The following is a 14,985-nucleotide window of genomic DNA, read 5'->3' on the forward strand; positions in this document are numbered from 1 at the left end:
AATCAGATGATGAGGATTAAATAATAATATCCATGCTTTTGCTAATCTATTAAATTAAAATATAAACAATAATATTCAAATTAATAAACTATAATAATGGCGTGTTAAAAAAAATTAAAATGTGAAAAGGAAATACAGCCGATTAAAAAATATAAATAATATTTTTTTAAAAAAATTCGGATGAATATTAAATTTTTCAAATAAATAAAAATAAAAAGTAATTTTAAAATTGAACGAACGTTAAATTCGAACGCGTTCGTCATAAAAAATGAACGCATTCACGTTCAAAGTTCGTCAAAAATAAAAGGAACGCCGTTCATCATTTTTTTCAAAAAAAACCAACTTCGTTCACAACACTACATTTAAGTATATTATAATGATCAGTTATAGTTTATATTCAATTGCAATTCTAAAAGTATATAAAATATTTTTATTGTTAAATCAGTTTTATATAATAAGTAATAACATTAATCTATATACATAATAAGCAATAAACAAATATATTATGAAATTTGAAATAAATATTTAACATTAATATATCGAAGATTTTTATTTAGAAATACCAAAATTACCAATTTATCAGAGGTCAGCCTGAGGGGATGGTAACTGTCAATATCACCAGCTTCACTAAAAACATTCTGAAGAGATTATTGCACACTTTTATACAGAATGCGCAAAAAAATAACAATATGGCAGAATGTTTAATTAATTATTATTAAAAAAATATACATAAAATGGATTTCGATTTATTTATAAAAATAAATGATTTTAGATATAATTTTTTTTATTATAACATTTTATTTTTGTTAAAGACGCCATTTTATATCGGATCGGAAAATTTTATAATTAACCGATATTTTAAAATGGGTGAAATATCGGTACATCCCTAAAAAATATTATCATATTTTGCAATATAACGAACTTACGTTATATAACAGAAAATAACGTATACTAACAGTAAGTTGATGAAATGAGAATGTGATAATTTTTGGTCATAAACCTAGGAAAAAGTTATTCAAAATTTGGCTGAAGTTAAAAATTATAATAGATAAAAAACGACAATAAAAAAATATCCCATATATTTAAAATGGAGAATATTCCAAGGGAAAATCTCGGGAATTTACCTTATGCTTACATCATTAGGTCTGAATGTGAATTCTTTTAATTTTAAATGAATTAATAGTTTTTTTTTGTAAAAAATATTTCAAAATTAAATGATTTAGCATTAGAAATTTAATCTGCTATGCTTGAGAAGTGAGATCATAGAGAGCTAAATGAGAATATTGTACTTTTGTCAAATGCAAGCAAAATATATAATGCTCAAAAAATGATTTTTAAAAAATTTTCAATAAATAAATCCATAATTTTTATACAGATTATAAAATTGTGATTTCGATTTTAAGCATTATAAAATGAAGTTGACAACTTTATATTTTTATATAAATTATGATCAATATAATTAATTTTTTTCTTTATTTAGAGTTTGAATAAAAATATCCATTTTCTCTTGAATCGATCGAATTTTTTTAAGTTCTTCTGCTAATGTAACTTGCCTTCCAACAAACAAACTTTCCAATTGCTCTTTATTTTCACCGTACTCTACTAAAACATCTTTAATTTCTTTAATAAATCTTTTAGCCTCGGTATTTGTTATCTATTTCATAAAATATGCATATAGTAAATTAAGAGGCATTCATTATATTTATATTTATTCTATCTATAAATTTGAATCGTCGTTCAAACGTAAACTAAATTTAGCATTGGATATATATAACTTTAAAAAATATGAATGCATATAGTAGATAGATCATAAAAAACAAAATATGATTTGAAATGGAAAGGTGATGGGCTGGGGTCAAATAGCATTCCAAAGTTTTCACATGGACATTGAATAATATGGCTACCACAAAGATGATTTAAAGAATTTCGTAAGGTTAAATCAATTAAAAGGAGAATCGACAGTTTTATGAATGCAGTATGAAAATTTAGAGGGAAATTTTGCAAAATACCTTCAATCAAGTTTTTCGATAACCAATTTTATGGAGTCTCGATATTAAATGTAACCTAAGCAAAATATATGTGGCAATGGTTGCAGAAGGCAGAAATATGCATGTGTGGTAAGGAAGCGGTAATTCGAGGTTTAATGAATATCATCATTTTTGCTTGAATTTATAGTCGTTTAGTAAGTAGAGGTAACCAGAGAGTGAGAAATTTCCCTTGCAAATTAACAGTTTTCTAAATATTATTTTAAGCTAATAAAAAAAATTTCTTCGCATTCCCCCCCCCCTCCAAAATGAGTATAATATGCCATAAATAATATTAAAAATAGTAAACGTAATGACTAGATAGAGAAAAAAAATGAAAAACAAATTTATATTTTTAAAAATGTGATTTGGTCAAATGTCTTAGAAGAGGGGACCTACCAATAAAATTTAATGTGAAGAATCACCCAATCCTGAATACGCCAGTGGTTTAGTTATATAACTTTATTTATGGCTATGAAATATATTTCTTCGTTGGAGGATAAGATGAATTTAATATATTTATGTAGCTTGAATACATTCATTTGGCATATATAAGATTATAGAGAACATAATTATTTATGATATGGTTTATTTCATATAAAATGGCCGAAGAATTAGAGGGTGCGCCTTTCTAAGAGAAATACTGTAATGATTTGAAATTTCGTTACCGTACACTAGGCAACTTGTTTGATAATCATAAAGAATCGAAGCAATTTTTTTTGTTAGGAGAGTTTAATATATGGTTTATATATTAATTTATTTTTAAGGGAAAGATATGATTTTTGTAATAAAAAATAAGACAATGTGTGTATATTTTTGCATATTACTTACAATATGAATCGAAACATTGTCCATTATATTTTTGCATATTACTTACAATATGAATCGAAACATTGTCCATAACAATAAGCGCTTAGTAAGATATTAATAAGTTCTTTGATATAATATCGAAATAATAAAACTATCATGCCCTTTAATAATGAGATAAAATATCACATTTTCGATTCCAATATAGTAGAGAAATTTTTATGTAAAATAAAAAATTTGATTATATTTCTAGAATCTAGACGCTTATATAAGATATATATTTAATTTTGAGTTATTATAAAAATGAATCTATATTTAAATAAATTCGGGTCGGCAGGCAAACTTTTTTAAAAAAAATTTCGCGCCGGGCCTGAAAAATTAGGACTAATAATTTACCTTTCGATCTCGGGACTTAAAATTAGGACTAATAATTTACCTTTCGATCTCGGGACTTTCACGGTTGGCGTAACGTTATATGGTGCCCAGGCGTAAACAGACACAACATGTAAATTTACACCATCTCGCCTAAGAAAAATATTCTTTCTTTGGCTATATTCAACATTTTTCACAATAAATTTGGCGTATGTTGATAGCAACCGTGGTGTTGCTCCTATAAGGTTGTTTTTCTGCAAGTTTTTTAGACCACCTCATTTTTAGAATATATTTTCGTATAGTTCTTTCATTTTTAGGAAATCCCGGAGGTAAATTTTCAATTTAATTGTAAAAGTATTATTAGCCATTAAATGATCCATTATTTTTTTTCCTGTAATAGGCATATTTTTTTACCTCTATTTTACATAATCTTTCAGGGCCTCCTATGATTTCGGGAAAGGTTTCGCGTATTTATTTGCAGATGATAAAGACATGTCGATATACTTTGCGGTATCTTTCATTTTCATTTGCTCTCTCTTAGATACAGATAATAACCTTTTCACTATGTCTATTTTTTTTCTCATTCCAGTTTTATATTTTCTTCTTGATAATGTCGAGATCAAATTTGTTGAATCGACAATAGAATCAATCACCTTTTAAAGAGGGGGGGATTGATGATATGGAAATTATTTGTAGATGCTAAATTAGGTATTGAATTAGATTTTAAAAAATGAATCAAGAATTGATGAAAATGAATTTATTGTTTTATTCATTGGTGTTACTGGATAAAATCTGTCGTATATTAAACATTTGAAAAAAATATTAAATTTATCTATATAATTAAAGTAAATATTTTTAGATTAAGTAGTTTTTCATCTCTTTTGTTATATATTATATAAGAATCATCATCTATTTTGTAATATGCAAAAATATAAACATAGATTGTCTTATTTTAAATTGTCTATTATAAAAATCATATATTATCCTGTAACTGTAATAAATATGGAAACAAACTTTAGTAAAATCCTCATAAAACCAATTCAAAAGGAGATTGTTTTAAATATTTAAGATTTATGAAAATAAAAGCAAGTATAAGGGGTCAGGTGAGATTATTGTCAACGGTTCTATGTTTTTCCAAATCCCAAAGGAAAAGGAAGATAATATCCTAGATAAAAAATTAGGAAGGTCAAACTAAAATGAGAACATAAGAATTAAATTAAGATATAATCCGTAGAGATATATGTAGTGTTGAGTCAATATACTTGATTAACAGTAAAAAATTCTAAATCAATGAATGTTAATCTATTGATACAAAATTGCTCCAACTGAGCCGATTTTTAAAAACGGCTAACTCAATATTTTAGCTAGAAAAAGCCTAAGTATCGAGATTTCGTTAATAGATGATTAAACCGTAGTGTCATCTATGAGCAAATCTTTAGATTTGCGTAATATTTTTCTAGATGAAATACTGAGTCAGTCGTTTTAAAACTGACTCAAATGAAGCAATTTTGCAGCATTTGTAACGTCCATGAATCACTTCAGAGCATGCCGTAAAAACATAACATGAAGTAAATTGGAATTCAGAAATATTATTATGATATCACATGTGTAAAAATGAAATTATTAAATAATAAACAAATGATGCCTTATGAATTGTCAGTATTGCTCAACAATTTAATAACGGAAAATCCATGTTTATTCAGATAATGATATAAATGAGTTTTAAAATTCTTTTTATTTTACCTATTATCTTTCAGATTTATTATTATCAAAGACCCACACACCTGGCGATGGATATAATTTAAAGTGGTCAAGAGAATCTAAATAAATATATAATGCGGGTCGATTTTTTAAAATATTTAAATTAAATTAACCAATTCAAAAATAAGATGTAGATTATTTAAAATTTATTGACTTCCATATTTTCAATTGCCCAGGGGCGGACTGGCGAAGCTCCAGCATCGTGGGCAATTTTTTTATAGCGGCCTCCTTATGAGGACTTCGTGTCCCATACTCCCATTTTGGAGACCTTCAGCCCGCTTTTGCCCGGCCTTCGGCTGGGTTCCCTTAAATAGCTTCTTCGAATTACATGATTTTTATTACTTCTTATTTTAGAAAATAAGTCCAAGCAATTTACATTTTTATTAAAAAAATAATATTATGAAACGATAATCATTTATTCTATTTTAAAAAATTGCACATCTAAAATCATATTCATTGCACATATAAATTTTATATTAGATTTACAAAGATATTGCACTATATAAAATTACTGCAATTATACAATATTGCACAGAGAATAAAATTGTTGCACTTATAAACAGGCACCGATCATATTGTAAATAGATATAAATAAGATTTAAATAAAAGAATTAAGAGAATATATAATTTTTACGTTAATAAATCTCTCATAACTTTGAACCTTTGCTTAAATAAAAAAGAATATCTTCTAGTTCAATCTGCGCTAATAGTTCTCGTTCAACTGGCATCGTTAATAACGCTTCTAATTTTTCTTGGCCTATATTAGCTCTCAACATTTTTTATAATTTTTAATTTACTAAATGTTCTCTTGCATTTAACTTGCATAAATGACGAAGTTAAAAAGAATTCATATGCCAAAAATAAATTAATGTATGCACTTGTATGTATTGCGTAATCGGCTTATTTTAGCCGACTACAAAACGGCTTAGCCGAGATTTTAGGTGGAAAAATCGGCTAAGCTTAAGGCTAAGCCTAATAATTGGCTAAGCCTAAAAATGGGCTAAGCCTAAAAATTGGCTAAAATAAATTAGTCAAAATTCTGCATCGATGCTTAGAATTAATTATTATTATTTATATTTAATGTAAATATTTTATTATTATCAACAAATAAACATGATATGATTTAATATTTTTTTAATAAATAAAATAATATGCTGCTATATTGAAAAAATGTAATATTCTTTTTAATATAATTTATTAGTGATTTTCACAATCTTCTTTCTAAATGCATCTTTTATTGAGGAATTATATTGTAAATTTTATTAGATAAATAAACAATCTTTTAGGTGAAATCTTTTATCATTTTTTTTAAATTATCTATTATTATTAAATGAGGTGGATTTTATGAAACTTTTTTGATGTTATTTTATATGATCTTTTTAAGGATAATATTTTAATGTGACAATTGTCATAATCGTTCTTTTATAAGTTTTTTAAATTTTTTTGAAGAAAGTATGTTAAAACAAGTATTAATAACATGTGTAAATATAAATTTAGTGAAGATGTACCAATGAAAAGTGACAATTGTCATAATCGTTATTTTTAAAGTTTTTTATATTTTTTTGACGAAAATATGTTTAAATAAGTATTAATAACATGTGTAAATATAAATTTAGTGAAGATGTACCAATGAAAAGTGACAATTGTCATAATCGTTATTTTTAAAGTTTTTTGAATTTTATTGACAAAGATATTTTAAAATAAGTATTGATAACATGTTTTAATAAAAATTTAGTGAAGATGATGTACTCTAGATAAGCGACAATTGTAATAATCGTTATTTTTAAAGTTTTTTGATTTTTTTTGACGTGCATCGATATTGATTTTAAAATAGAAAAAAAAGTTTACCCAAATTTTAAACAAGATTGTCTGGTGAAAATTTGTAAAAAAATAATAATTTCTAACTTAGGATTAGATATTATGATATAAATTTTGCATATTAATTTCTGACCCGATGAACGGATGTAATAAAATGCCAATTTGCTCCTGTTTTTGGGGAAGAATCTATTATTACCATATGTTTTTTCTATGGCATATACTCAGGCAATTTTAATTTTACAATCTATATTTTTACCCATTTACATCAAAGAAATTTTAAAAATAAGATTATGACAATTGTCACTTTTCTATGGTACATCTTCACTAAATTTTTATTTAAACATGTTATTATTACTAATTTTAACATATTTTCGTCAACAAAAATCCAAAAACTTAAAAAATAATGATTATGACAATTGTCGCTTATCTAGAGTACATCTTCACTAAATTTTTATTTAAACATGTTATCAATACTTATATTTTCGTCAAAAAAATTCAAAAAACTTTAAGAATAACGATTATGACAATTGTCACTTTTCATTGGTACATCTTCACTAAATTTATATTTACACATGTTATTAATACTTATTTTAACATATTTTCGTCAAAAAAATTCAAAAAACTTTAAAAATAACGATTATGACAATTGTCACTTTTCATTGTCTTCATTAAATTTATATTTACACATGTTATTAATACTTATTTTAACATATTTTCGCTAAGAAAATTCAAAAAACTTTAAAAATAACCATTATGACAATGTCAATTTTCTATGGTACATCTTCACTAAATTTTATTTAAACATGTTATCAATACTTATTTTAACATATTTTCTTCAAAAAAATTCAAAAAACTTATAAAATAATGATTATGGCAATTGTCACTTTTCTATGGTACATTTTCACTAAACATGTTTTTAATACTTATTTTAACATATTTTCTTCAAAAAAATTCAAAAAACTTATAAAATAACGATTATGACAATTGTCACTTTTCTATGGTACATCTTCACTAAATTTTTATTTACACATGTTATTAATATTTATTTTGTCGTCAAAAAAATTCAAAAACTTATAAAATAACGGTTATGACAATTGTCACTTTTCTATGGTACATCTTCACTAAATTTTTATTTAAACATGTTTTTAATACTTATTTTAACATATTTTCTTCAAAAAACTTATAAAATAACGATTATGACAATTGTCACTTTTCTATGGTACATCTTCACTAAATTTTTATTTAAACATGTTTTTAATACTTATTTTAACATATTTTCGTCAAAAAAATTCAAATAACTTTAAAAATAACGATTATGACAATGTCAATTTTCTATGGTACATCTTCACTAAATTTTATTTAAACATGTTATCAATACTTATTTTAACATATTTTCTTCAAAAAAATTCAAAAAACTTATAAAATAACGGTTATGACAATTGTCACTTTTCTATGGTACATCTTCACTAAATTTTTATTTAAACATGTTTTTAATACTTATTTTAATATATTTTCTTCAAAAAAATTCAAAAAACTTATAAAATAACGATTATGACAATTGTCACTTTTCTATGGTACATCTTCACTAAATTTTTATTTAAACATGTTTTTAATACTTATTTTAATATGTTTTCTTCAAAAAAATTCAAAAAACTTATAAAATAACGATTATGACAATTGTCACTTTTCTATGGTACATCTTCACTAAATTTTTATTTAAACATGTTTTTAATACTTATTTTAACATATTTTCTTCAAAAAATTCAAAAAACTTATAAAATAACGATTATGACAATTGTCACTTTTCTATAATACATCTTCACTAAATTTTTATTTAAACATGTTTAATACTTAATTTAACATATTTTCTTCAAAAAAATTCAAAAAACTTATAAAATAACGATTATGACAATTGTCACTTTTCTATGGTACATCTTAATTAAATTTTTATTTAAACATGTTTTTAATACTTAATTTAACATATTTTCTTCAAAAAAATTCAAAAACTGATAAAATAAGAATTATGACAATTGTCACTTTTCTATGGTACATCTTCACTAAATTTTTATTTAAACATGTTTTTAATACTTAATTTAACATATTTTCTTCAAAAAAATTCAAAAACTGATAAAATAAGAATTATGACAATTGTCACTTTTCTATGGTACATCTTCACTAAATTTTTATTTAAACATGTTTTTAATACTTATTTTAACATATTTTCTTCAAAAAAATTTAAAAAACTTATAAAATAACGATTATGACAATTGTCACTTTTCTATGGTACATCTTCACTAAATTTTTATTTAAACATCTTATTAATACTTATTTTAACATATTTTCTTCAAAAAAATTCAAAAAACTTATAAAATAACGATTATGACAATTGTCAATTTTCTATGGTACATCTTCACTAAATTTTTATTTAAACATGTTATTAATACTTATTTTAACATATTGTAGTCAAAAAAAATAACGATTATGACAATTGTCACTTTTCATTGGTACATCTTCACTAAATTTATATTTACACATGTTATTAATACTTATTTTAACCTATTTTCTTCAAAAAACTTATAAAATAACGATTATGACAATTGTCACATTAAAATATTATCCTTAAAAAGATCATATAAAATCTTCAAAAAAGTTTCATAAAATCCACCTCATTTAATAATAAATAGATAATTTTAAAAAAATGATAAAAAAAATGATAAAAGATTTCACCTAAAAGATTGTTTATTTATCTAATAAAATTTACAATATAATTCCTCAATAAAAGATGCATTTGCAAAGAAGATTGCTAAAATCACTAATAAATTATATTAAAAAGAATATTACATTTTTACAATATAGCAGCTAGAGAACTGCACGGGCTGTCCGACATTAAAAAAATAATTACTCGGGCTCGGGTAGGGTTGTACAAACTGTCCGACCCGAAAATAAATAATAATATTAATATCTCAAATAGTCAATATAATTTATAATATTAATTATAAAATCATATTATTTAATATTTATCACATTTTAGGATTAAAATGTCAATCATATTAACATGTCATGTCATTATTAATTATTATTTTATAAACCTAACAACCGGATACCAAACTATTTTATCACTAAATTGTGTGTTTCCCGTGAATTACAAGATAAGACATATTTTATGTACTAAAGATAAGTTTTATTCATTATTTATTATTTATCTAGCCTATACATTGTCTTTTTTAACATTTGTTTTAGAAATTAAAAAATATTATATAAAATTGGTAATGATATTCTAAGTTACATTTATATATAAAATATAATCTTTACTTATTTCGTTTTGGTATTATTATTTTTTTATCTATCTACCTTAATATGAGTTGTAAATTTTCCAGCTAATTTTGGTTGTCAATATTTTAAAATATAGCAGAAAAAAAATAGGAAATTAATACAAGATTCTCAAAGAAAATAAGATGTATACTGTGATATGTAAAATTTAAAACATGAATATTAAAAAGAATCTGTATCTGTATCTTTTGTCAAGAAAATATAAAGGATACAAGATTCTTTTCAGAATTAAGGATCTTAGATACAGATATTAGTATCTTATTAAAAATGTCAAAATATACTGAGTACAAGATATAAAGGGATCTTGTATCATGTATCTTAGATACAAGTATTCACAGTACTGCCCAACTCTGTTTATTTCAATCTAATTGATTAAAGTCATTTTAAATATTTTTTTTAGATTTTAGACACAGCCATATAAAAAAAATTATCTCAATGGATGCAAAATTAAAAAGAATTGGTGAAAAGATTAAGACAAAAGAGTATGAAGTAAGGGAGAATCTTAATGGAAAATCCGATGTATGGAAGAAATTTTCATTTATATATGATGAAAATAAAGAAAAACTTAATTATGTCATTTGTATTATATGCAAATTTATTTATGTATATAATTCAATAACAACAGGTTAGATATTTATACATAAAATATGATCTTATAAAATTATTTTAGGCACAAATCAACTTTAAAAGACATAAATGTGTATATACAAGTACAACAGCAGAGAGTAAAAAGACACAATTAACAATTGATAGTCTTTTTGGTACTGATCCGAAAAAACTCAAAAGTTGTACAAAATTGAAAAAAGAGTGCACAAAGGTGCTTACTAAGTTTTGTAGACGTGATTTGAGATCATTTGATACAATTCATGGGGAAGGCTTTGTTAATTGTTGCCAATATTTTGCCAAAAGTATTTTAGCTCTTAAATTCCTGGCTATCCCTGCTTCGCCGGCTAGCAGTGAAAGGGCGTTTTCAGCTGCTGGTAGGGTCTTTGAGGAGAGAAGGACTCGTTTAAAGCCAGATAAACTGGACACCTCTTTATTTATATATCATAATTATTCACTTTGTGATAATTTTGATAATGATATTGATGAGGTCAATATAATATAATATGTTCATTATATTTTTTATATATTTATTATTATATCATATCTATATTTGCATAAATGATGTTTATTGTATTTATATAATCGTTATAATTTTTAAATTCGCTTGTATATTAATCGTTTTATAATATTTTTTACAAATTTAATAAAGTGCAACTTAATATATATCTTGAATAGATTATGGCCGTCAAATAAACTTTTATTTAAGGTGGCTGAACTGAATAAATACACATAAATTTTTTTTGGTTATTATAATATTAAAACTTAAATTGCAAAATTTTATTCGGGTCGGGTTGGACTAAAAAATGTGTGCTCGGGCTCGGACAAAAAAATTTTTTAAATTCGGGCTCGGGTCGGGCTCGGGTTGCGAAAAAATTACTTTGCAGTTCTCTAATAGCAGCATATTATTTTTTTTATTAAAAAAACATCAAATAAATAAATTTATTTTCATTTCAAAATATAGTAATATAAATAAAAAATATTAAATCATATCATGTTTATTTGTTGATAATAATTAAATATTTACATTAAATATAAATAAAATAAATTATTTTACTAAAATAAATAAATAATAATTAATACTGCAGAATTTTGACTAATTTAATTTTAGCAGATTTATATAGGCTTAGCCGATTTTTAGGCTTAGCTGATTTTTAGGCTTAGGCGTAGTTTTTAGCCGATTACGCAACACTACTTGTATGCATATTCTATCTTTTAAGAATTTCATACAGGCATATTAAACAATTGTTACATTTATTATCACACTCTGAGTTATTATCATATCGTAATATTCCAACTTCTTCATATAACTTCTCACTTGTACATACGATATCATAGTCCGTTTCACTTAATTCTGCTATTAAATCTTTGAATACACTGGCAAATGAACACAATTCGTTACGTAATTTAAATATATTTGCCAAATGTGCCAGTTTTTCCAAAACCTTTTCAGAAATACCTTTACTATTTATTTCATCAAAATGCTTTGGATGCAAATATTGCACATTCAAAATAAGCTCTCTATTCGCATAAAACCGTACAAGCTATTTATAATTTGATCAATTACAGGACGAAATGCTTCGACTCTATAAATCAATCGATTCTTAAGGACGTTCATGCCTTCGTTCCTATATATTTTCTTCACTCGTCCTATTCAATTTTTTGGCAGAGCATTCTGTACCCAGATACTCTTAGGGAGCTTTAAATATGAAAGTGTTTCATTTAAATTAAAAGCCATTTTTATTGCTTTATTTTGAATCGAAGTAATAGTTATCGATAATACAGAAGACTTAGCATCTTCTATCATTTTCCATGCTGACAAAATATCTAAATTTTTAGTTTGAAGATATAATTACAGTGGCCCCATTATTTCAAAAATTTCCAAATATATTATTATTATAGCTGTACATAGTCTTAAATTTATATAAATTATCGATTAAAGACTGCTTCTGATGAGGTTTTTGTCTCAAATGATTTATTATCTATAGCAAGCTCTCATTACCATTTAGCAATCTAAGGGCTTTTTCACGTGCCCACCACCTTGTCTCACCTATTTTTTGCAGCCTTCTCAACTTATTTTGGCCAGATGAATTATTCTGTTTCACTCAAGTATGCATCCTTTTATATGATTCACTAAAGAAAGTTGCTAGTCTGTTCAATAATCCAAATAAATTTTTGCCTTCAATATTATCGCATGAATCACATATACATAGATTTAATATGTGACTAACACCAAATATAAAAAACTACCTGGAGCCTCTAGTCTAATAAGAGCATGCAACCCAACAAATTCACCCCGCATATTTGCAGCACCATCAAATGATTCTCCAATTATATTTGTCATTTGAATTTCATGTTTTAAAAAGCATTCACTCAAGATATCAAAGAATCCTTTACCAAAAGATTTTGTAACTTTTGCAACTGCGAAAAGCCTTTCTGTTGTTTTGCCATTATATATGTATCGTAGGCAAATGGTTTCTTGATCATAAACAATAATGTCTTGAGTACTATCCATTTGCAAACTAAACCGTTTGTTACTAATCTCCTTTTTTATTAAATTCCTGATTTGATCAAGAAAAATATCAATAACTTTGTAAACAGTTGTTTTTAACAAGGTTATGAGAGAACTTCTTTCCTTCAATATTCATTTGTCAGAGAGTTTAAGCTTTTCTTTTCTATGTTTGATCTTTAAAATAGCCTTCTCTAAACGATCTCTGAGTATTTGATCATTCTTTGATATAATAAGAATCTTTTTAAGAAATTCCCATGATTCAAATTTTTATCTTCAAAGTGGCTAAGTGTTTAAGTAGCATTTGATCCTCCGTAGGTTAAAAACTTTATTATCTCGTATATATGTTTTATTATGTGGAAATTGTTATAAATTTGTCGATTTTTTTCATTTAATATTTTAACACTACTTGAATTATCAAATGACTTGTTTTTTGATGCTCTGAGGTAGGCCTAGACTGTACTAATATGTACTCTTGAATCTTCATGTATTTTAATTAGAATGCATATGTCGAAAATTTGTTGAGTCTGATGTGAAAGTGTTTTCGCATACTGTAAATTCCAGGTAGATTGAGCAGTAAACAGTTTTGGCTTTATTGCATATTAGTTTAATTGTAATTTTCTAGGCATTTTTTCACTCATAATATAATTTATCATATTACTATTTATTGGTTGTATTGGATATTAGATTAAAAATGTAAGTTTTTAAGGTATAGCTGTTAATTGCAACTTAAAAATTTTATGTGTATGTGTATCCAATTCTGAAAGAGATACCCTGAATCGATTTTGGCTTATCTGGGAAGGAGCTCTTTAAAAGATAAGATGATGAAATTATTACAGATGAATGTAACGTAAATAATCCTATACATGGTGAAATTGTTTCCGATATCAATAATCCACTTTATGTAATATCTGAAGACATTATTGATGTAGTTGCTTCTAACAAGTGTGAGGATATTAAGGATGGAATTGCTATAATTGTAGATAATGTATTTTTAGAGTATGAATGATTTATCTGCTGTAATGGTGGATAATATAGTTTTAAGTGGGTGTGGCAATTATTAAACTAATGCAATAATAAATGAAGATGTTGCAGAAAATGTAGTTGTTTCAGATAGATACGAACGGGAGGCAGTTGTTGATATTCCTAAAAAAATAGTTTTGTTACATGAAGTAATAGTATTAGAAATATCTGGTATTGATTTATCAAAGAAAGATAATTTAAGTTGTTTTGGATCAGCAGCTGCTTTGAGACCAGTAGCATTTTTTTCTCTAAATTTTTTAGCTCCACCTTTAAATTTCCTTTTGGCATTTCCATGCATGATATTTAAAAATATATCAATTTAACCAAAAATAATATATTGTGTAGACTACCCATGGTAAATATAAACAAGGTAAAATTAAATTTAATATAATTTATAAAGAATTGTATTTTAATATAAGACAATAAAGTCATAATGTTAGGTTATACTTTCATAAGATGATGCATAAAAAAAAATTAACTATTATTAATTTATAACTTAAGGCTAAAAAAATATCTCAAGATGTGAACTGGAAATTCAAATAAAATACATATTTCAATTGCATATTTTTATGAAAATCTGATGAACCAACCAGTAATAATAAAAAAAACATCACTATTTATGGGTTATGAAATATGAATAAGTTGTTTACTTTTGACTTTTTACATACATTTCAATTCAATTATTATATAAATAAGTGTAAAAATAGCTATATAAAGTTGATTATTATATTTGGTTTG

At 24.7% G+C, this 14,985-nt stretch overlaps 1 protein-coding gene across 1 annotated transcript in view; it reads right to left on the reverse strand.

Annotated features, from left to right (window-relative positions):
* Nucleotides 1-1,304: 1,304 nt before the first annotated feature.
* LOC135922660 (dynamin-like 120 kDa protein, mitochondrial) overlaps nucleotides 1,305-14,985 on the reverse strand; it is a 42,966-nt gene continuing 29,285 nt past the window's right edge. Inside the window, exon 14 of the mRNA XM_065457089.1 lies at nucleotides 1,305-1,654. Coding sequence (XP_065313161.1) covers nucleotides 1,460-1,654 — 195 coding nt within the window. The 3' untranslated portion in view covers nucleotides 1,305-1,459. The remainder of the gene's footprint in view (nucleotides 1,655-14,985) is intronic.

The sequence above is a fragment of the Gordionus sp. m RMFG-2023 genome, chromosome 1 (assembly GCF_954871325.1).
Source record: "Gordionus sp. m RMFG-2023 chromosome 1, tfGorSpeb1-WG-v2, whole genome shotgun sequence".
NCBI lineage: Eukaryota > Metazoa > Nematomorpha > Gordioida > Chordodea > Parachordodidae > Gordionus > Gordionus sp. m RMFG-2023.